Here is a 22,236-nt window from a genome sequence, read left to right as displayed (position 1 = left end):
TTTAGTCTTGAGGCACCTGTAGCTGTATAGAGACCCACAGTGGAGGTGTCACAATACCCATAAAATCTAGCGGTCAAACAGGGAAATTAGCATTTTTTAAATCTGAGAGTAAATTGTAAATTGGTTATCAAAACGTCACGTAAGCCTACACGAAACAGCCCTTATTTTAAGTGTTTCTAAAACTCTCTATAGCAGAAATGAATTGTGGAAAATTAGATTGGAACTATTTCCTTATTTGACTGCTAGGTTTTTGGGGGTATTATGACTCATACTCTGGTACTCTGTTGATCTGTGCAAAACTGCTACAGTAAATGTATATATATTTTTTATTTAAAGGATTCCTTATCTCGGATGAAAGATAAGGGCCATATGTTTTGAAAGCCGTTATCAAAAAGCAACGATTATTGATGTTCCCAAACGCTAAAACACAGCGTTGGTAATATAGTTATCATATGAGGCAGTCGTGTGCAAAGCTAATGGCTGAGAACTGTAGGGAGAGAAGTCAGAATGCCGCCTAGAGTTTTTCGAGACCTATGTACAGCTTAACCTATGGACTGTGCACCCATGAAATGGGTTATCAGCCTACTCAGTGACATCAACAGAACACAACTATGTAGAGTTTACACCTATATTAGCTTCGCAGCTCTTATTGCAGAGCTTTGACATAGGGCACTATACAGTTGGAAGTCGGAAGTTTACATACACTTAGGTTGGAGTCATTAAAACTCATTTTTTTCAACCACTCCACACATTTCTTGTGAACAAACTATAGTTTTGGCAAGTCGGTTAGGACATCTACTTTGTGCATGACACAAGTCATTTTTCCAACAATTGTTTACAGACAGACTATTTCACTTATAATTCACTGTATCACAATTCCAGTGGGTCAGAAGTTTACATACTCTAAGTTGACTGTGCCTTTAAACAGCTTGAAAAATTCCAGAAAATGATGCCATGGCTTTAGAAGCTTCTGATAGGCTAATTGACATAATTTGAGTCAATTGGAGGTGTGGATGTATTTCAAGGCCTACCTTCAAACTCAGTGCCTCTTTGCTTGACATCATGGGAAAATCAAAAGAAATCAGCCAAGACCTCAGAAAAACAATTGATGACCTCCACAAGTCTGGTTCATCCTTGGGAGCAATTTACAAACGCCTGAAGGTACCACGTTCATCTGTACAAACAATAGTATGCAAGTATAAACACCATGGGACCACGCAGTCGTCATACCGCTCAGGAAGGAGACACGTTCTGTCTCCTACAGATGAACGTACATTGGTGCGAAAAGTGCAAAACAATCCCAGAACAACAGCGAAGGACCTTGTGAAGATGCTGGAGGAAACAAAACTATCTATATCCACAGTAAAAATTAGTCCTATATCGACAAAACCTGAAAGGCCGCTCAGCAAGGAAGAAGCCACTGCTCCAAAACCGCCATAAAAAGTCAGACTGCGGTTTGCAACTGCACATGGGGACAATGATCGTACTTTTAGGAGAAATGTCCTCTGGTCTGATGAAACAAAAATGGAACAGTTTGGCCATAATGACCATCATTATGTTTGGAGGAAAAAGTGGGAGGCTTGCAAGCTGAAGAACACCATCCCAACGTGAAGCACGGAGGTGGTGCTTTGCTGCAGGAAGGACTGGTGCACTTCACAAAATAGATGGCATCATGAGGTAGGAAAATTATGTGGATATATTGAAGCAACATCTCAAGACATCAGTCAGGAAGTTAAAGCTTGGTCGCAAATGGGTCTTCCAAATGGACAATAACCCTAAGCATTCTTCTAAAGTTGTGGCAAAATGGCTTAAGGACAAGAAAGTCAAGGTATTGGAGTGGCCATCACAAATCCCTGACCTCAATCCCACAGAAAATTTGTGGGCTGAACTGAAACAGTGTGTGCGAGCAAGGAGGCCTACAAACCTGACTCGGTTACACCAGCTCTGTCAGTAGGAATGTGCCAAAATTCACCCAACTTATTGTGGGAAGCTTGTTGAAGGGTACCCGGAACGTTTGACTCAAGTTAAACAATTTAAAGGCAATGCTACCAAATACTAATTGAGTGTATGTTAACTTCTGACCCACTGTGAACGTGATGAAAGACATAAAAGCTGAAATGAATCATTCTCTCTACTATTATTCTGACATTTCACATTCTTAAAATAAAGTGGTGATCCTAACTGACCTAAAACAGGAATTTTTTACTAGGATTAAATGTCAGGAATTGTGAAATACTGAGTTTAAATGTATTTGGCTAAGGTGTATGTAAACTACCAACTTCAACTGTATATTAGCATTGTAACTCTTACTGCGGGACTCTGAAACCGTTGCAATGAACATTAAGCTCACCAGTTAAACATTGTGTATTGCAATGTCCAGCCTACTATGTTGACTGGTGTAGACCGGCTTCTGCGTTGTGTTTTGATCGGCTTACAAGAACAGATTGGTGTTGATCTTTTATTCTCTGATAAAGAAACAAACAACATCTGTAAATTAAGTGTTGTGCTGCCCCTTATGCATTAAACTGCTCCACTCCACATACAGTGGGGCAAAAAAGTATTTAGTCAGCCACCAATTGTGCAAGTTCTCCCACTTAAAAAGATGAGAGAGGACTGTAATTTTCATCATAGGGACACTTCAACTATGACAGACAAAATGAGGGGAAAAAATCCAGAAAATCACATTGTAGGATTTTTAATTAATGTATTTGCAAATTAAAAATGAACTGAAATTGAACTGAAATTTTAAATAAATGTATGTAGAGGGACGTTGTAGAACCCATGTGTGAGGTCCATAGTGCAGAAATAGGCGTTTCCACCAAGGGCAGCCAGGCAGTCAGCTTGAGGTGGCGTCCTTGATTGTCTCCGCTTGGATCCATAGGTAAAGCTGTACCGTGTAATATGAATGTCAATATGCACAATAGGCTGAATAGTGAGGTCAATTCCCACAGTCAAAGCTCTGCAATAAGAGCTGCAAAGCTAATATAGGTGTAAACTCTACATATTTGTGTTCTGTTGGTGTCCCTGAGTAGGCTGATAACCCATTTCATGGGTGCTCAATCCATAGGTTAGGCTGTACAGTGCAGTATGTATGTCCAATACACACAATAGGCTGACTGGAAAGGTCAGTCTTTCTTTATGCCCCCAATGCAATTCTGAATTGAAATACATCCACAGTGCGATTTCAACTGATTTACATTTTTGTTATTTTTGTATTTTGTTTAATTTATATAACAACATTCCAACCTTGTTTTTGCATTATCTAGTCCAGTGATTCCACAATTTGTATCCGTTTGCATCAGTTTCAATGGGGGACTTTTATTTTGAAGGTGAACCACAGATTCTACTATTGCTGCTCAAGCTAATGTCGTTCACAACACACTGGTAGGAATTATCATGGTCCACACAGACCAACACAGTCATCAAGAAGGCGAGACAAGGCCTCTTCCCCTTCAGGAGGCTGCAAAGATACACCATGGGTCCTCAGATCCTCAAAAAGTTCTACAGCTGCACCATCGAGAGCATCTTGACTGGCTGCATCACCATTTGGTTTAGCAACTGCTTCCGTAAAGTGCTACAGAGGGTAGTGCGTACGGGCCAGTACATTGGGGCTGAGTTCTCTGCAATCCAGAACCTCTATACCAGGCGGTGTCAGAGGAAGGCCTTTAACATTGTCAAAGATGCCAGCCACCCAAGTCATAGACTGTTCTCACTGCTACAGCAGTGGTAACGATGCTGCAAGTCTGGAACCAGCAGGACTCTAAACAGCTTCTAACCACAAGCCATAATATTGCAAAATAGTTAGTTAAATAGTTAACCAATAGATACCTGGAATATTTGCATTCACCTATTTGCAACTATTTTGACTCATCACATATGCTGCTGCTACTGTTTATTATCTATCCTGTTGACTGGTCACTTTATCCCTACTTACATCTGCAGCCGATGTGAGTAAGACCTTTAAACAGGTAAACATTCACAAGGCCGCAGGACCAGAAGGATTACCAGGACGTGTATTGCGAGCATGCTCTGACCAACTGGCAAGTGTCTTCAATGACATTTTCAACCTCTCCCTGTCTGTCTGTAATACCAACATGTTTCAGGCAGACCACCATAGTGCCTGTGCCCAAGAACACTAAGGTAACCTGCCTAAATTACTCCCTACCCGTAGAACTCACCTCTGTAGCCATGAAATGCTTTGAAAGGCTGGTCATGGCTCACATCAACACCCTCATCCCAGAAACCCTAGGCCCACTCCAATTTGCATACCGCCCCAACAGATCCACAGATGATGCAATCTCTATTGCACTCCACACTGCCCTTTCCCATCTGGTCAAAAGGAACATCTATGTGAGAATGCTATTCATTGACTACAGCTCAGCGTTCAACACCATGGTGCACTCAAAGCTCATCACTAAGCTAAGGACCCTGGGACTAAACACCTCCCTCTGCAAACTGGATCCTGGACTTCCTGACGGGCGGCCCCTAGGTGGTAAGGGTAGGTAACAACACACCCGCCACGCTGATCCTCAACATGGGGGCCCCTCAGGGGTGCGTGCTCAGTCCCCTCCTGTACTCCCTGTTCACTCATGACTGTGGCCAGGCATGACTCCAAAACCATCATTAAGTTTGCTGATGACAGAACAGTGGTAGGCCTGATCACCGACAACGATGAGACAGCCTATAGGGAGGAGGTCAGAGACCTGACCGTGTGGTGCAAGGACAACAACCTCTCCCTCAACATGATTAAGACAAATTAGATGATTGGGGACTACAGGAAAAGGAGGACCTAGCACGCCCCCATTCTCATCGACGTGGCTGTAGTGGAGCAGGTTGAGAGCTTCAAGTTCCTTGGTGTCCACATCACCAACAAACTAACATGGTCCAAGCACACCAAGGCCGTTGGGAAGAGGGCATGACAAAATCTATTCCCCCTCAGGAGACTGAAAAGATTTGGCATGGGTCCTAAGATCCTCAAAAGGTTTTACAGCTGCACCATCAAGAGCATCCTGACGGGTTGCATCACCGCCTGGTATGGCAACTGCTAGGGCTCTGACCGTAAGGCACTACAGAGGGTAACGAGAGCGGCCCAGTACATCACTGGGACCAAGCTTCCTGCCATCCAGGACCTCTATACCAGGCGGTGTCAGAGAAAGGCCCTAAAAATTGTCAAAGACCCCAGCCACCCGTGTTATAGACTGTTCCCCCTGCTACCGCATGGAAAGTGGTACCGGAGCACCAAGTCTAGGTCCAAGAGGCATCTAAAACAGCTTCTACCCTCCAAGCCATGAGACTTGGCTACCTAGACTATTTGCAATGCCCCCCCCCCACCTCCTTCTACACTGCTGCTACTTTCTGTTATATGCATCGTCACTTTAATAACTACCAACATGTACATATTACCTCAATTACCTCGACACCGGTAACCTGCTATTGTTTTTTTTTTACTGCTGCTCTTTAATTATTTGTTATTCTTATCTCTTACATTTTTTTTTTATTCTTACAACTGCATTGTTGGTTAAGGGCTTGTAAAGTAAGCATTTCACTGTAAGGTGAATGTGCATGTGACAAATACAATTTTATTCGATTTTTATGTACATATCTACCTCAATTACCTCGTACCACTGCACATCGACTCGGTACTGGTACCTAGTGTGTATAGCCAAGTTATCATTGTATATTTATATCTCAGCCCAGTCAAAACTGTTCGCTGCTCTGGCCCCCCAATGGTGGAACAAACTCCCTCACGACGCCAGGACAGCGGAGTCAATCACCACCTTCCGGAGACACCTGAAACCCCACCTCTTTAAGGAATACCTAGGATAGGATAAAGTAATCCTTCTCACCCCCCCCTTAAAAGATTTAGATGCACTATTGTAAAGTGGCTGTTCCACTGGATGTCATAAGGTGAATGCACCAATTTGTAAGTCGCTCTGGATAAGAGCGTCTGCTAAATGACTTAAATGTAATGTAAATGTAAATGTAATATTTATTCCTTGTGTTATTCTTTTTCTATTTTTTGTCTGTATTTTTCCTCTCTTCCTCATGGTTGGGAAAGGCCTGTGAGCATTTCACTGGTCGTCTACAAAGTGTTGGATCAAATAAAAGGGTATTTTATTTGATCAGAGGTCACACTTCTGTGACGTCAAACATGTGACTACATGGGGCGGCAGGATAGCAACTAGTGGTTAGAGTGTTGGACTAGTAATTTGAAGGTGCGAGTTCAAACCCCGAGCTGACAAGGTACAAATCTGTCGAAATTACCCTAACAGGCAGTTAACCCACTGTTCACCCCATTGAAATTAAGAATTTGTTCTTAACTGACTTGCCTGGTTAAATAAAGATAAAAAATTAATTTTAAAAAGGAATTAGGATTCTCTATGCGTGACCATCATCCTTCAGACAGAGGTTCAGGGTTCAGACAGGGTTCAAATGCCTCGCTTAATTTTTCTGTATTTGTACAGATGTAAACTCAGCAAAAAAGAAACGTCCCTTTTTCAGGACCCTGTCTTTCAAAGATAATTTGTAAAAATCTAAATAACTTCACAGAGCTTCATTGTAAAAACTGTTCATTGTTAAACTCTGATTCCCATGCTTGTTCAATGAACCCTAAACAATTAATGAACATGCACCTGTGGAACGGTTTGACACTGCTTACATACGGTAAGCAATTAAGGTCAGTTATGAAAACTTAAGAGGACACCAGAGGCCTTTCTACTGACTCAGAAAAACACCTGTTGTAAGGCAGGTCCTCACCAGACATTACCAGCAGTCTATGGGCACAAACCTACCGTCTGCTGGCACCAGACAGGACTGTCAAAAAGCCCTTCACTGAAGTCACAGTTTTGTCTCACCAGGGTGATGGTCTGCTTCACATTTATCAAGGAATTAGCAGTTACACCGAGGCCTGTATTCTGGAGCGGGATCGATTTGGAGGTGGAGGGTCCGTCATAGTCTGGGGCGGTGTGTCACAGCATCATTGGACTGAGCGTTTGTCATTGCAGGCAATCTCAATGCTGTGCAAACCGGGAAGACATCCTCCTCCCCATGTGGTACCCTTCCTGCAGGCTCATCCTGACATGACCCTCCAGCATGACAATGCCACCAGCAATACTGCTCGTCTGTGCGTGATTTCGCAACACAGGAATGTCAGAGTTCTGCCATGGCCAGCAAGAGCCCGGATCCTCCAGCATGAGCCGGTTTGGGACCTGGTGGGTCAGTCATGGTGTGGGCTGGCATTTCTGTCTGAGAACATGCAGGTGCCTTGGTGGAAGAGTGGGGTAACATCTCACAGCAAGAACTGGAAAATCTGGTACAGTCCATGAGGAAATGCACTGCAACACTTAATGCAGCTGGTGGCCACACCAGATACTGACTGTTACTTTTGATCTTGACCCCCCTTCGTTCAGGGACACATTATTCAATTTCTGTTGGTCACATGTCTGTGGAACTGGTTCAGTTTGGGTCTGTTGTTGATACACATTTACACACGTTAAGTTTCCTGAAATGAAACAAGAGGACATTTCCATTTTTGCCGAGGTTATATTATTTTACTGCTCTAGGTGATATAATTAGTTTTGTTTGATAACCTTATTTACTATTATGTATTGAATTGGTTCACTCTTTATGCAATGCACCCTGCAGAGAACACCCGGAAGACGAATTATCCACCAAATTACCTCCGTGAATTGTAAAGTTTGTTTGTGTCAATTCATCCCATAAATGATTGGTTGCCAATTGGCAATTTGACATGAAAACATTTTTCATTCATTCACTGTATGAATAGTGATAAGTACTGATACAGTATATTATAATCACAATTAAAATGTTAAGACTGGATACAAACCCCATGGGATTGCATTCCAAATCCACTAAATGTACTACTTTACAGTATTTTACTAGATAAAGATGAATAGACAATCGCTAATATGTACCCTTCAAAGTACAGTAATGTAATAATCTCAATCAGGCATAGTGGTTCAATCAAGTGAAAATAATTTATGTAAGTGTGGTTTGATTTGTGAAGCTGTGAGGAAACCCGGTTAACATAGTCAGCACCTTTACAGTAAACCACCAAGTGAAATCTTAACACCACTAGTTCAGTCCATCTTTCTCAACCAGATTACTGTAGTTTTACACCATTCAAAAACAATGAACCGAACACTTAAGCCGAATTTTATTGAGCCACTGGTCAAATAAGCTTTCTCGTTGTCATTATAGTGTAAAAAGAAAAGAAAAAAAGACGATTATGTTCTCTAACACAATATATAAATTAACCTGTATTTGTCATGGAAAATAATTAAAAATTACACTTCAAAAATCACTACGGTAGTAAATGAATAAGCAGGAACTATCATGATGGATGGTGTGTGGTGGCTCGCAAGGAACAATTCTAGCTATGCCTTGATCTTCCTTAATTAGCATAAAATTATATAACCTGTAGCCCAAGACCTTGACTGATCTTTTGGACATTAAACATTTATAAGCATCAGAGAAAGTCAGACAACATAATAACAAAACAATACAAAATAATTTAGTTCCAATTTAAAACAATACTCTTCTATTCAGATGACCCCTTTATCTTGTATGAAAACAACTACAGTTATTCGCATATGGTCCTAGCCTGAATCCCAGATACGTTTGTGCCGTCTTGCCAACTCAACTCATGACAGCAATGGAGTTGGCGATACAACACAAACAGATCTGGGACTCAGGCTAGAGTTGTCCTGTCAGTAGTACCACAATTCTTGAGGAGTTTAAATTCTTCTGAACAACTTCTAAATAACATGCTTCAATGAAAAAAAAAAAAAAGTTTTATTATAGAGTCCAAAATGGCCCCTTTATAAAGTGCACTACGTTTGACCAGAGCCCTATGGACCCTGGTCAAAAGTAGTGCACTAAATAGGGGATAGTTTGCTATTTAGGATGTATCCTAAAAATCAGTTACAGTTCATTGGATAACAGTAAAACCTGCCTTCAAATTCCCTCAAGAGAAACCAACAGTCTCTAAACCAGTCTTTCCAACAAAACAGAAATTCTGCAATTTCACAATTGTCTTTTTCTTTCCCAATGTGCCTTGGGATATAACTACATTGTGTTGCCCTTCCATCTAGGATGGGCCGACCAAAACTGGTCTTTTCCTTAGCTACCATGTTTTGTGGTCGTCATTGTTGTTGTTGTCGATTACTGCGAGGAGTCTCCCATCAGGTGGACAATGAGTTCGTAGGTGGAGAGGACGATGGCTGTGTTGGGGATCTGTCTGATAAGCTGAGGAATGAGTCCTCTGTAAAACGCAGCGTAGCCCTCCTCCACTGCCACCAACCGGGCTGTCTGGAAGAAGTACTGATATTTACTGCCCTCTTCTCGCAGCCTTGTCCGAATCACCTCTGACGAATGGAAGAGACGCAGAGAGAGAGAGGAGAGAAATTAAGATAAATTACCTTTTTAATTCTAATTCTGAATGCGGTCTACAGAGTATTTTGACTAAAGACGGAATCCCAGATACGAACTCAACATAATCCCAGATGTTGAGTTTTACTAAAGGCTTCTCACTCAAGTTAACATTGAGTCATGGGTGTATGCTGTGCTACTGTACAGTAGACAGTTGTAGATCGGGCCGTCGTCAATTAAAAGCTTGTTTTGCCTCTTACGTCAATGTGTGTTGTTGTAGTTTGAGGTGTGGTATGACAAGTTAATACCGTAGCATTTATTTGATTCCTACCCATGAATCCCCATGCTTACCGTGTGGGTAGGCTATGCAGGAAGCACAACCCTTAGCGAAGGCAGCCGCCATCATCAGGCCTAGGAAATCCGACGCCCCTTTTTCCGTTTCGCTGTTCGGCGACGTGAAGCGTGCTTCGTTCAGGCGTTTCTTCAACGTCTCGTAGATGAGGAAACAGATCATGGTCTCGGAGATGCCAGCGTAGGACGCCGTCAGACCCCGGTAGAAACCTCTCATGCCCTCGGTCTTGTAAACATAACGGGCACACTGCAGCGCGTTCGTCTTCTTCTCCCCTCGTACCCTGGAGGAAAAGACGGTCAGTATTGATCTAAAAAAAAAAAAAACTACATCAGCAGGTGTCAAAAAAGTATGTTTTTGGCAGAAGATTTAGAGAAGAGGTTAAATTGGATCAGAAAAACATTTTCCTGCAGGAACGGCATTTTGTGGGTGGTAACCTACTATTTGAACTTGTTCTATAAGAATGGTTTTGCTATATTTTTTTGTGAAGGTGTGCCCTAACGCAGATGACCAAGAACAGAGGTGTCAGGGGCACAATACCCAGTAAACAACACAACCTCAAGCAGAACAAGTGTCATACCTCACACTCCAGTCTTGTGACAAATAATCAAGAGACATCCTGTATTGTAATGTCCACTGTTACTTAAAAAAATAAAATAAAAATGGAAAAAAATAAAAAATAAATGAAATGTGCGTATGGCATGATACAATTTAAATATATATTCCTATTTTTCCATCTACCAAATAACCCCTCCCTCCCCACTAGTTAACTATAGTTTGAGTGACTACCTATATGAACAAGTCTGCAGGGTAAATAGGACACTAGGTCACCAGACATGCGTGTCCCCGTATCGGTGACCTCCCATAGTTCTATTGCTCCATGCGTTCCAAACGCCACCTCATTTCCTACATAGGGTCACTACTTTGGAACATGTTTCTGGTCAAAAGTAGTGTCCCTATATAGGGCGCCATTTGGGATACAGATTCTGTGTAAATATAGCCTCTTCCTCCAACGCAGCCTAATGCGTCAGCAGCTAGGGTATTTATGGATCTGCCCGGTCACATTACACCACGCAAACTGCGTAACCCAAGGACAGGACAGCAGCCAAGATGGGGGCCCGTCAAAGATCACATTAAAATGGTGGTGGTGACAGAACTGTAATTACACACTACCTACAGAAACTCTTTAATGAATGTTCTGACTCCATTAGTACAAAACTAGTATCTAAAATATGTCTGCATTTAAAGCCTGTAAAAAGCTTTTAAAAAGAGACTTAATAAAAGTAAAATTAAACAAGGAAGAACTGTTGACTAATATAAAATGTACATACTTCCTCTCCAGCTGCATCCTGGTCTTAACCATCCAGACGGGGTTCATGAGGGAGTTTGTAACAAAGGCTGAAACAGGAAGTAGAAACAGAGAGTTGTGTCATATCACTGGATGGAGCAAGAGAAAGGGACAGAGTTCATTTTATATCTCTGGATGGGAGTTCAGGGAAAGAACAGAAGGTCATATAGGGCAAATCCTCCAGGATTCCTGACAGAGCAGAAATTCAATCATTAGACAACACATAGTTATATAATAAATATGTGTATTATATATATATATATTTTTTAGTGGACAAAATGTCAAAAAAAAATGTCAAAAAAAAAAGAAATAATAATAATCGCCACATTTGGGCGCAACAAAAACTGTTGTTTACCCAGCAGGCATAGAACCTACATGGTTTACCCAGCAGGCATATAACCTACATGGTTTACCCAGCAGGCATATAACCTACATGGTTTACCCAGCAGGCATAGAACCTACATGGTTTACCCAGCAGGCATAGAACCTACATGGTTTACCCAGCAGGCATAGAACCTACATGGTTTACCCAGCAGGCATATAACCTACATGGTTTACCCAGCAGGCATAGAACCTAATGGTTTACCCAGCAGGCATATAACCTATGGTTTACCCAGCAGGCATAGAACCTACATGGTTTACCCAGCAGGCATATAACCTACATGGTTTACCCAGCAGGCATAGAACCTACATGGTTTACCCAGCAGGCATAGAACCTACATGGTTTACCCAGCAGGCATATAACCTACATGGTTTACCCAGCAGGCATATAACCTACATGGTTTACCCAGCAGGCATATAACCTACATGGTTTACCCAGCAGGCATATAACCTACATGGTTTACCCAGCAGGCATAGAACCTACATGGTTTACCCAGCAGGCATAGAACCTACATGGTTTACCCAGCAGGCATAGAACCTACATGGTTTACCCAGCAGGCATAGAACCTACATGGTTTACCCAGCAGGCATAGAACCTACATGGTTTACCCAGCAGGCATATAACCTACATGGTTTACCCAGCAGGCATAGAACCTACATGGTTTACCCAGCAGGCATATAACCTACATGGTTTACCCAGCAGGCATATAACCTACATGGTTTACCCAGCAGGCATAGAACCTACACGGTTTACCCAGCAGGCATATAACCTACATGGTTTACCCAGCAGGCATAGAACCTACACGGTTTACCCAGCAGGCATAGAACCTACATGGTTTACCCAGCAGGCATAGAACCTACATGGTTTACCCAGCAGGCATATAACCTACATGGTTTACCCAGCAGGCATAGAACCTACATGGTTTACCCAGCAGGCATAGAACCTACATGGTTTACCCAGCAGGCATATAACCTACATGGTTTACCCAGCAGGCATAGAACCTACATGGTTTACCCAGCAGGCATAGAACCTACATGGTTTACCCAGCAGGCATAGAACCTACATGGTTTACCCAGCAGGCATAGAACCTACATGGTTTACCCAGCAGGCATAGAACCTACATGGTTTACCCAGCAGGCATAGAACCTACATGGTTTACCCAGCAGGCATAGAACCTACACGGTTTACCCAGCAGGCATAGAACCTACACGGTTTACCCAGCAGGCATATAACCTACATGGTTTACCCAGCAGGCATAGAACCTACATGGTTTACCCAGCAGGCATAGAACCTACATGGTTTACCCAGCAGGCATAGAACCTACATGGTTTACCCAGCAGGCATAGAACCTACATGGTTTACCCAGCAGGCATAGAACCTACATGGTTTACCCAGCAGGCATAGAACCTACATGGTTTACCCAGCAGGCATAGAACCTACATGGTTTACCCAGCAGGCATAGAACCTACATGGTTTACCCAGCAGGCATATAACCTACATGGTTTACCCAGCAGGCATAGAACCTACATGGTTTACCCAGCAGGCATAGAACCTACATGGTTTACCCAGCAGGCATAGAACCTACATGGTTTACCCAGCAGGCATAGAACCTACATGGTTTACCCAGCAGGCATATAACCTACATGGTTTACCCAGCAGGCATAGAACCTACATGGTTTACCCAGCAGGCATATAACCTACATGGTGTACCCAGCAGGCATATAACCTACATGGTTTACCCAGCAGGCATATAACCTACATGGTTTACCCAGCAGGCATAGAACCTACATGGTTTACCCAGCAGGCATATAACCTACATGGTTTACCCAGCAGGCATATAACCTACATGGTGTACCCAGCAGGCATAGAACCTACATGGTTTACCCAGCAGGCATATAACCTACATGGTTTACCCAGCAGGCATAGAACCTACATGGTTTACCCAGCAGGCATATAACCTACATGGTTTACCCAGCAGGCATATAACCTACATGGTTTACCCAGCAGGCATAGAACCTACATGGTTTACCCAGCAGGCATATAACCTACATGGTTTACCCAGCAGGCATAGAACCTACATGGTTTACCCAGCAGGCATAGAACCTACATGGTTTACCCAGCAGGCATAGAACCTACACGGTTTACCCAGCAGGCATAGAACCTACACGGTTTACCCAGCAGGCATAGAACCTACATGGTTTACCCAGCAGGCATATAACCTACATGGTTTACCCAGCAGGCATAGAACCTACATGGTTTACCCAGCAGGCATAGAACCTACATGGTTTACCCAGCAGGCATATAACCTACATGGTGTACCCAGCAGGCATAGAACCTACATGGTTTACCCAGCAGGCATAGAACCTACATGGTTTACCCAGCAGGCATAGAACCTACATGGTTTACCCAGCAGGCATAGAACCTACATGGTTTACCCAGCAGGCATATAACCTACATGGTTTACCCAGCAGGCATATAACCTACATGGTTTACCCAGCAGGCATATAACCTACATGGTTTACCCAGCAGGCATAGAACCTACATGGTTTACCCAGCAGGCATATAACCTACATGGTTTACCCAGCAGGCATAGAACCTACATGGTTTACCCAGCAGGCATATAACCTACATGGTTTACCCAGCAGGCATATAACCTACATGGTTTACCCAGCAGGCATAGAACCTACATGGTTTACCCAGCAGGCATAGAACCTACATGGTTTACCCAGCAGGCATAGAACCTACATGGTTTACCCAGCAGGCATATAACCTACATGGTTTACCCAGCAGGCATATAACCTACATGGTTTACCCAGCAGGCATATAACCTACATGGTTTACCCAGCAGGCATAGAACCTACATGGTTTACCCAGCAGGCATATAACCTACATGGTTTACCCAGCAGGCATAGAACCTACATGGTTTACCCAGCAGGCATAGAACCTACATGGTTTACCCAGCAGGCATAGAACCTACATGGTTTACCCAGCAGGCATAGAACCTACATGGTGTACCCAGCAGGCATAGAACCTACATGGTTTACCCAGCAGGCATATAACCTACATGGTTTACCCAGCAGGCATATAACCTACATGGTTTACCCAGCAGGCATAGAACCTACATGGTTTACCCAGCAGGCATATAACCTACATGGTTTACCCAGCAGGCATATAACCTACATGGTTTACCCAGCAGGCATAGAACCTACATGGTTTACCCAGCAGGCATATAACCTACATGGTTTACCCAGCAGGCATAGAACCTACACGGTTTACCCAGCAGGCATAGAACCTACATGGTTTACCCAGCAGGCATATAACCTACATGGTTTACCCAGCAGGCATAGAACCTACACGGTTTACCCAGCAGGCATAGAACCTACATGGTTTACCCAGCAGGCATAGAACCTACATGGTTTACCCAGCAGGCATAGAACCTACATGGTTTACCCAGCAGGCATAGAACCTACATGGTTTACCCAGCAGGCATATAACCTACATGGTTTACCCAGCAGGCATAGAACCTACATGGTTTACCCAGCAGGCATAGAACCTACATGGTTTACCCAGCAGGCATAGAACCTACACGGTTTACCCAGCAGGCATAGAACCTACATGGTTTACCCAGCAGGCATAGAACCTACACGGTTTACCCAGCAGGCATAGAACCTACACGGTTTACCCAGCAGGCATAGAACCTACACGGTGTACCCAGCAGGCATAGAACCTACATGGTTTACCCAGCAGGCATATAACCTACATGGTTTACCCAGCAGGCATAGAACCTACATGGTTTACCCAGCAGGCATAGAACCTACATGGTTTACCCAGCAGGCATAGAACCTACATGGTTTACCCAGCAGGCATAGAACCTACATGGTTTACCCAGCAGGCATATAACCTACATGGTTTACCCAGCAGGCATAGAACCTACATGGTTTACCCAGCAGGCATAGAACCTACATGGTTTACCCAGCAGGCATAGAACCTACATGGTTTACCCAGCAGGCATAGAACCTACATGGTTTACCCAGCAGGCATATAACCTACATGGTTTACCCAGCAGGCATAGAACCTACATGGTTTACCCAGCAGGCATATAACCTACATGGTTTACCCAGCAGGCATAGAACCTACATGGTTTACCCAGCAGGCATATAACCTACATGGTTTACCCAGCAGGCATATAACCTACATGGTTTACCCAGCAGGCATATAACCTACATGGTTTACCCAGCAGGCATATAACCTACATGGTGTACCCAGCAGGCATATAACCTACATGGTTTACCCAGCAGGCATATAACCTACATGGTTTACCCAGCAGGCATAGAACCTACATGGTTTACCCAGCAGGCATATAACCTACATGGTTTACCCAGCAGGCATATAACCTACATGGTTTACCCAGCAGGCATAGAACCTACATGGTTTACCCAGCAGGCATATAACCTACATGGTTTACCCAGCAGGCATATAACCTACATGGTTTACCCAGCAGGCATAGAACCTACATGGTGTACCCAGCAGGCATAGAACCTACATGGTGTACCCAGCAGGCATAGAACCTACATGGTTTGCCCAGCAGGCATATAACCTACATGGTGTACCCAGCAGGCTTAGAACCTACATGGTTTACCCAGCAGGCATAGAACCTACATGGTGTACCCAGCAGGCATAGAACCTACATGGTTTACCCAGCAGGCTTAGAACCTACATGGTGTACCCAGCAGGCATAGAACCTACATGGTGTACCCAGCAGGCATAGAACCTACATGGTGTACCCAGCAGGCATAGAACCTACATGGTTTACCCAGCAGGCATATAACCTACATGGTGTACCCAGCAGGCTTAGAACCTACATGGTTTACCCAGCAGGCTTAGAACCTACATGGTGTACCCAGCAGGCATAGAACCTACATGGTTTACCCAGCCATAGAACCTACATGGTGTACCCAGCAGGCATAGAACCTACATGGTGTACCCAGCAGGCATAGAACCTACATGGTTTACCCAGCAGGCATAGAACCTACATGGTGTACCCAGCAGGCATAGAACCTACATGGTTTACCCAGCAGGCATAGAACCCATGGTTTACCCAGCAGGCATAGAACCTACATGGTTTACCCAGCAGGCTTAGAACCTACATGGTTTACCCAGCAGGCTTAGAACCTACATGGTTTACCCAGCAGGCTTAGAACCTACATGGTTTACCCAGCAGGCATATAACCTACATGGTTTACCCAGCAGGCATATAACCTACATGGTTTACCCAGCAGGCATAGAACCTACATGGTTTACCCAGCAGGCATAGAACCTACATGGTTTACCCAGCAGGCATAGAACCTACATGGTTTACCCAGCAGGCTTAGAACCTACATGGTTTACCCAGCAGGCATAGAACCTACATGGTTTACCCAGCAGGCATAGAACCTACATGGTTTACCCAGCAGGCATAGAACCTACATGGTTTACCCAGCAGGCATAGAACCTACATGGTTTACCCAGCAGGCATAGAACCTACACGGTTTACCCAGCAGGCATAGAACCTACACGGTTTACCCAGCAGGCATAGAACCTACATGGTTTACCCAGCAGGCATAGAACCTACATGGTTTACCCAGCAGGCATAGAACCTAGAACAGGCATAGAACCTACATGGTTTACCCAGCAGGCATAGAACCTACATGGTTTACCCAGCAGGCATAGAACCTACATGGTTTACCCAGCAGGCATAGAACCTACCCCAGCAGGCATAGAACCTACATGGTTTACCCAGCAGGCATAGAACCTACATGGTTTACCCAGCAGGCATAGAACCTACACGGTTTACCCAGCAGGCATAGAACCTACATGGTTTACCCAGCAGGCATAGAACCTACATGGTTTACCCAGCAGGCATATAACCTACATGGTTTACCCAGCAGGCATATAACCTACACGGTTTACCCAGCAGGCATATAACCTACACGGTTTACCCAGCAGGCATAGAACCTACACGGTTTACCCAGCAGGCATAGAACCTACATGGTTTACCCAGCAGGCATAGAACCTACATGGTTTACCCAGCAGGCATAGAACCTACATGGTTTACCCAGCAGGCATAGAACCTACATGGTTTACCCAGCAGGCATAGAACCTACATGGTTTACCCAGCAGGCATATAACCTACATGGTTTACCCAGCAGGCATATAACCTACATGGTTTACCCAGCAGGCATATAACCTACATGGTTTACCCAGCAGGCATAGAACCTACATGGTTTACCCAGCAGGCATAGAACCTACATGGTTTACCCAGCAGGCATAGAACCTACATGGTTTACCCAGCAGGCATAGAACCTACATGGTTTACCCAGCAGGCATAGAACCTACATGGTTTACCCAGCAGGCATAGAACCTACATGGTTTACCCAGCAGGCATAGAACCTACATGGTTTACCCAGCAGGCTTAGAACCTACATGGTTTACCCAGCAGGCATAGAACCTACATGGTTTACCCAGCAGGCTTAGAACCTACATGGTTTACCCAGCAGGCATAGAACCTACATGGTTTACCCAGCAGGCTTAGAACCTACATGGTGTACCCAGCAGGCATAGAACCTACATGGTTTACCCAGCAGGCATAGAACCTACACGGTTTACCCAGCAGGCATAGAACCTACATGGTTTACCCAGTAGAACCTACCCAGCAGGCTTAGAACCTACATGGTTTACCCAGCAGGCATAGAACCTACACGGTTTACCCAGCAGGCATAGAACCTACATGGTTTACCCAGCAGGCATAGAACCTTAGAACCTACATGGTGTACCCAGCAGGCTTAGAACCTACATGGTTTACCCAGCAGGCTAGAACCTACATGGTGTACCCAGCAGGCATAGAACCTACATGGTGTACCCAGCAGGCTTAGAACCTACATGGTGTACCCAGCAGGCTTAGAACCTACATGGTTTACCCAGCAGGCATATAACCTACATGGTGTACCCAGCAGGCTTAGAACCTACATGGTTTACCCAGCAGGCTTAGAACCTACATGGTGTACCCAGCAGGCTTAGAACCTACATGGTTTACCCAGCAGGCTTAGAACCTACATGGTGTTAGAACCTACATGGTTTACCCAGCAGGCATAGAACCTACATGGTTTACCCAGCAGGCATAGAACCTACATGGTGTACCCAGCAGGCTTAGAACCTACATGGTTTACCCAGCAGGCTTAGAACCTACATGGTTTACCCAGCAGGCTTAGAACCTACATGGTTTACCCAGCAGGCTTAGAACCTACATGGTGTACCCAGCAGGCTTAGAACCTACATGGTGTACCCAGCAGGCATATAACCTACATGGTTTACCCAGCAGGCATAGAACCTACATGGTTTACCCAGCAGGCATAGAACCTACATGGTTTACCCAGCAGGCTTAGAACCTACATGGTGTTAGAACCTACATGGTGTACCAGCAGGCTTAGAACCTACATGGTGTACCCAGCAGGCTTAGAACCTACATGGTTTACCCAGCAGGCTTAGAACCTACATGGTTTACCCAGCAGGCTTAGAACCTACATGGTTTACCCAGCAGGCTTAGGAACCTACATGGTTTACCCAGCAGGCTTAGAACCTACATGGTTTACCCAGCAGGCTTAGAACCTACATGGTTTACCCAGCAGGCTTAGAACCTACATGGTTTACCCAGCAGGCATAGAACCTACACGGTTTACCTAGCATAGAACCTACACGTTTACCCAGCAGGCATAGAACCTACATGGTTTACCCAGCAGGCATAGAACCTACATGGTTTACCCAGCAGGCATAGAACCTACATGGTTTACCCAGCAGGCATAGAACCTACATGGTTTACCCAGCAGGCATAGAACCTACATGGTTTACCCAGCAGGCATAGAACCTACATGGTTTACCCAGCAGGCATAGAACCTACATGGTTTACCCAGCAGGCATAGAACCTACATGGTTTACCCAGCAGGCATAGAACCTACATGGTTTACCCAGCAGGCATAGAACCTACATGGTTTACCCAGCAGGCATAGAACCTACATGGTTTACCCAGCAGGCATAGAACCTACACGGTTTAACAGGCATATAACCTACACGGTTTACCCAGCAGGCATATAACCTACACGGTTTACCCAGCAGGCATATAACCTACACGGTTTACCCAGCAGGCATATAACCTTCATGGTTTACCCAGCAGGCATAGAACCTACATGGTTTACCCAGCAGGCATATAACCTACACGGTGTAAGCAGGCATATAACCTATGGTTTACCCAGCAGGCATATAACCTACATGGTTTACCCAGCAGGCATATAACCTACATGGTGTACCCAGCAGGCATAGAACCTACATGGTTTACCCAGCAGGCATAGAACCTACATGGTTTACCCAGCCATAGAACCTATGGTTTACCCAGCAGGCATAGAACCTACATGGTGTACCCAGCAGGCATAGAACCTACATGGTTTACCCAGCAGGCATATAACCTACATGGTTTACCCAGCAGGCTTAGAACCTACATGGTTTACCCAGCAGGCATAGAACCTACATGGTGTACCCAGCAGGCATAGAACCTACATGGTTTACCCAGCAGGCATAGAACCTACATGGTGTACCCAGCAGGCATAGAACCTACATGGTGTACCCAGCAGGCATAGAACCTACATGGTGTACCCAGCAGGCATAGAACCTACATGGTTTACCCAGCAGGCATATAACCTACATGGTTTACCCAGCAGGCATATAACCTACATGGTGTACCCAGCAGGCTTAGAACCTACATGGTTTACCCAGCAGGCATAGAACCTACATGGTTTACCCAGCAGGCATAGAACCTACATGGTTTACCCAGCAGGCATAGAACCTACATGGTGTACCCAGCAGGCATAGAACCTACATGGTGTACCCAGCAGGCATAGAACCTACATGGTTTACCCAGCAGGCATAGAACCTACATGGTGTACCCAGCAGGCATAGAACCTACATGGTTTACCCAGCAGGCATAGAACCTACATGGTTTACCCAGCAGGCATAGAACCTACATGGTTTACCCAGCAGGCTTAGAACCTACATGGTTTACCCAGCAGGCATAGAACCTACATGGTTTACCCAGCAGGCTTAGAACCTACATGGTTTACCCAGCAGGCTTAGAACCTACACGGTTTACCCAGCAGGCATATAACCTACATGGGCATTTACCCAGCAGGCATAGAACCTACATGGTTTACCCAGCAGGCATAGAACCTACATGGTTTACCCAGCAGGCATAGAACCTACACGGTTTACCCAGCAGGCTTAGAACCTACACGGTTTACCCAGCAGGCATAGAACCTACACGGTTTACCCAGCAGGCATAGAACCTACACGGTTTACCCAGCAGGCATAGAACCTACACGGTTTACCCAGCAGGCATAGAACCTACATGGTTTACCCAGCAGGCATAGAACCTACATGGTTTACCCAGCAGGCATAGAACCTACACGGTTTACCCAGCAGGCATAGAACCTACATGGTTTACCCAGCAGGCATAGAACCTACATGGTTTACCCAGCAGGCATAGAACCTACACGGTTTACCCAGCAGGCATATAACCTACATGGTTTACCCAGCAGGCATAGAACCTACACGGTTTACCCAGCAGGCATAGAACCTACACGGTTTACCCAGCAGGCATAGAACCTACATGGTTTACCCAGCAGGCATAGAACCTACATGGTTTACCCAGCAGGCATAGAACCTACATGGTTTACCCAGCAGGCATAGAACCTACATGGTTTACCCAGCAGGCATATAACCTACATGGTTTACCCAGCAGGCATATAACCTACATGGTTTACCCAGCAGGCATAGAACCTACATGGTTTACCCAGCAGGCATAGAACCTACATGGTTTACCCAGCAGGCATAGAACCTACATGGTTTACCCAGCAGGCATAGAACCTACATGGTTTACCCAGCAGGCATAGAACCTACATGGTTTACCCAGCAGGCATAGAACCTACATGGTTTACCCAGCAGGCATAGAACCTACATGGTTTACCCAGCAGGCATAGAACCTACATGGTTTACCCAGCAGGCATAGAACCTACATGGTTTACCCAGCAGGCATAGAACCTACATGGTTTACCCAGCAGGCATAGAACCTACATGGTTTACCCAGCAGGCATAGAACCTACATGGTTTACCCAGCAGGCATAGAACCTACATGGTTTACCCAGCAGGCTTGGAACCTACATGGTTTACCCAGCAGGCTTGGAACCTACATGGTTTACCCAGCAGGCTTAGAACCTACATGGTTTACCCAGCAGGCTTGGAACCTACATGGTTTACCCAGCAGGCTTAGAACCTACATGGTGTACCCAGCAGGCTTAGAACCTACATGGTGTACCCAGCAGGCTTAGAACCTACATGGTGTACCCAGCAGGCTTAGAACCTACATGGTGTACCCAGCAGGCTTAGAACCTACATGGTGTACCCAGCAGGCTTATAACCTACATGGTGTACCCAGCAGGCTTATAACCTACATGGTGTACCCAGCAGGCTTAGAACCTACATGGTGTACCCAGCAGGCTTAGAACCTACATGGTGTACCCAGCAGGCTTAGAACCTACATGGTGTACCCAGCAGGCTTAGAACCTACATGGTGTACCCAGCAGGCTTAGAACCTACATGGTGTACCCAGCAGGCTTAGAACCTACATGGTGTACCCAGCAGGCTTAGAACCTACATGGTGTACCCAGCAGGCTTAGAACCTACATG

General features: G+C 44.9%; 1 protein-coding gene across 1 annotated transcript in view; it reads right to left on the bottom strand.

The window, feature by feature from the left end:
- Positions 1-8,159: 8,159 nt before the first annotated feature.
- The window catches only part of LOC118360639 (solute carrier family 25 member 33), a 34,899-nt gene continuing 20,822 nt past the window's right edge, over positions 8,160-22,236 (bottom strand). Inside the window, exons 5-7 of the mRNA XM_035739897.2 lie at positions 11,071-11,137; positions 9,742-10,022; positions 8,160-9,386 (exon numbers count right to left, since the gene is read on the bottom strand). Of these exons, the coding sequence (XP_035595790.2) occupies positions 9,184-9,386; positions 9,742-10,022; positions 11,071-11,137 (551 nt within the window). The 3' untranslated portion in view covers positions 8,160-9,183. The remainder of the gene's footprint in view (positions 9,387-9,741; positions 10,023-11,070; positions 11,138-22,236) is intronic.

This window comes from Oncorhynchus keta, chromosome 28, assembly GCF_023373465.1.
Source record: "Oncorhynchus keta strain PuntledgeMale-10-30-2019 chromosome 28, Oket_V2, whole genome shotgun sequence".
Lineage (NCBI taxonomy): Eukaryota > Metazoa > Chordata > Actinopteri > Salmoniformes > Salmonidae > Oncorhynchus > Oncorhynchus keta.
Note: the sequence above shows the minus strand (reverse complement) of the source record. Positions and strands in the feature narration are given on the sequence as shown.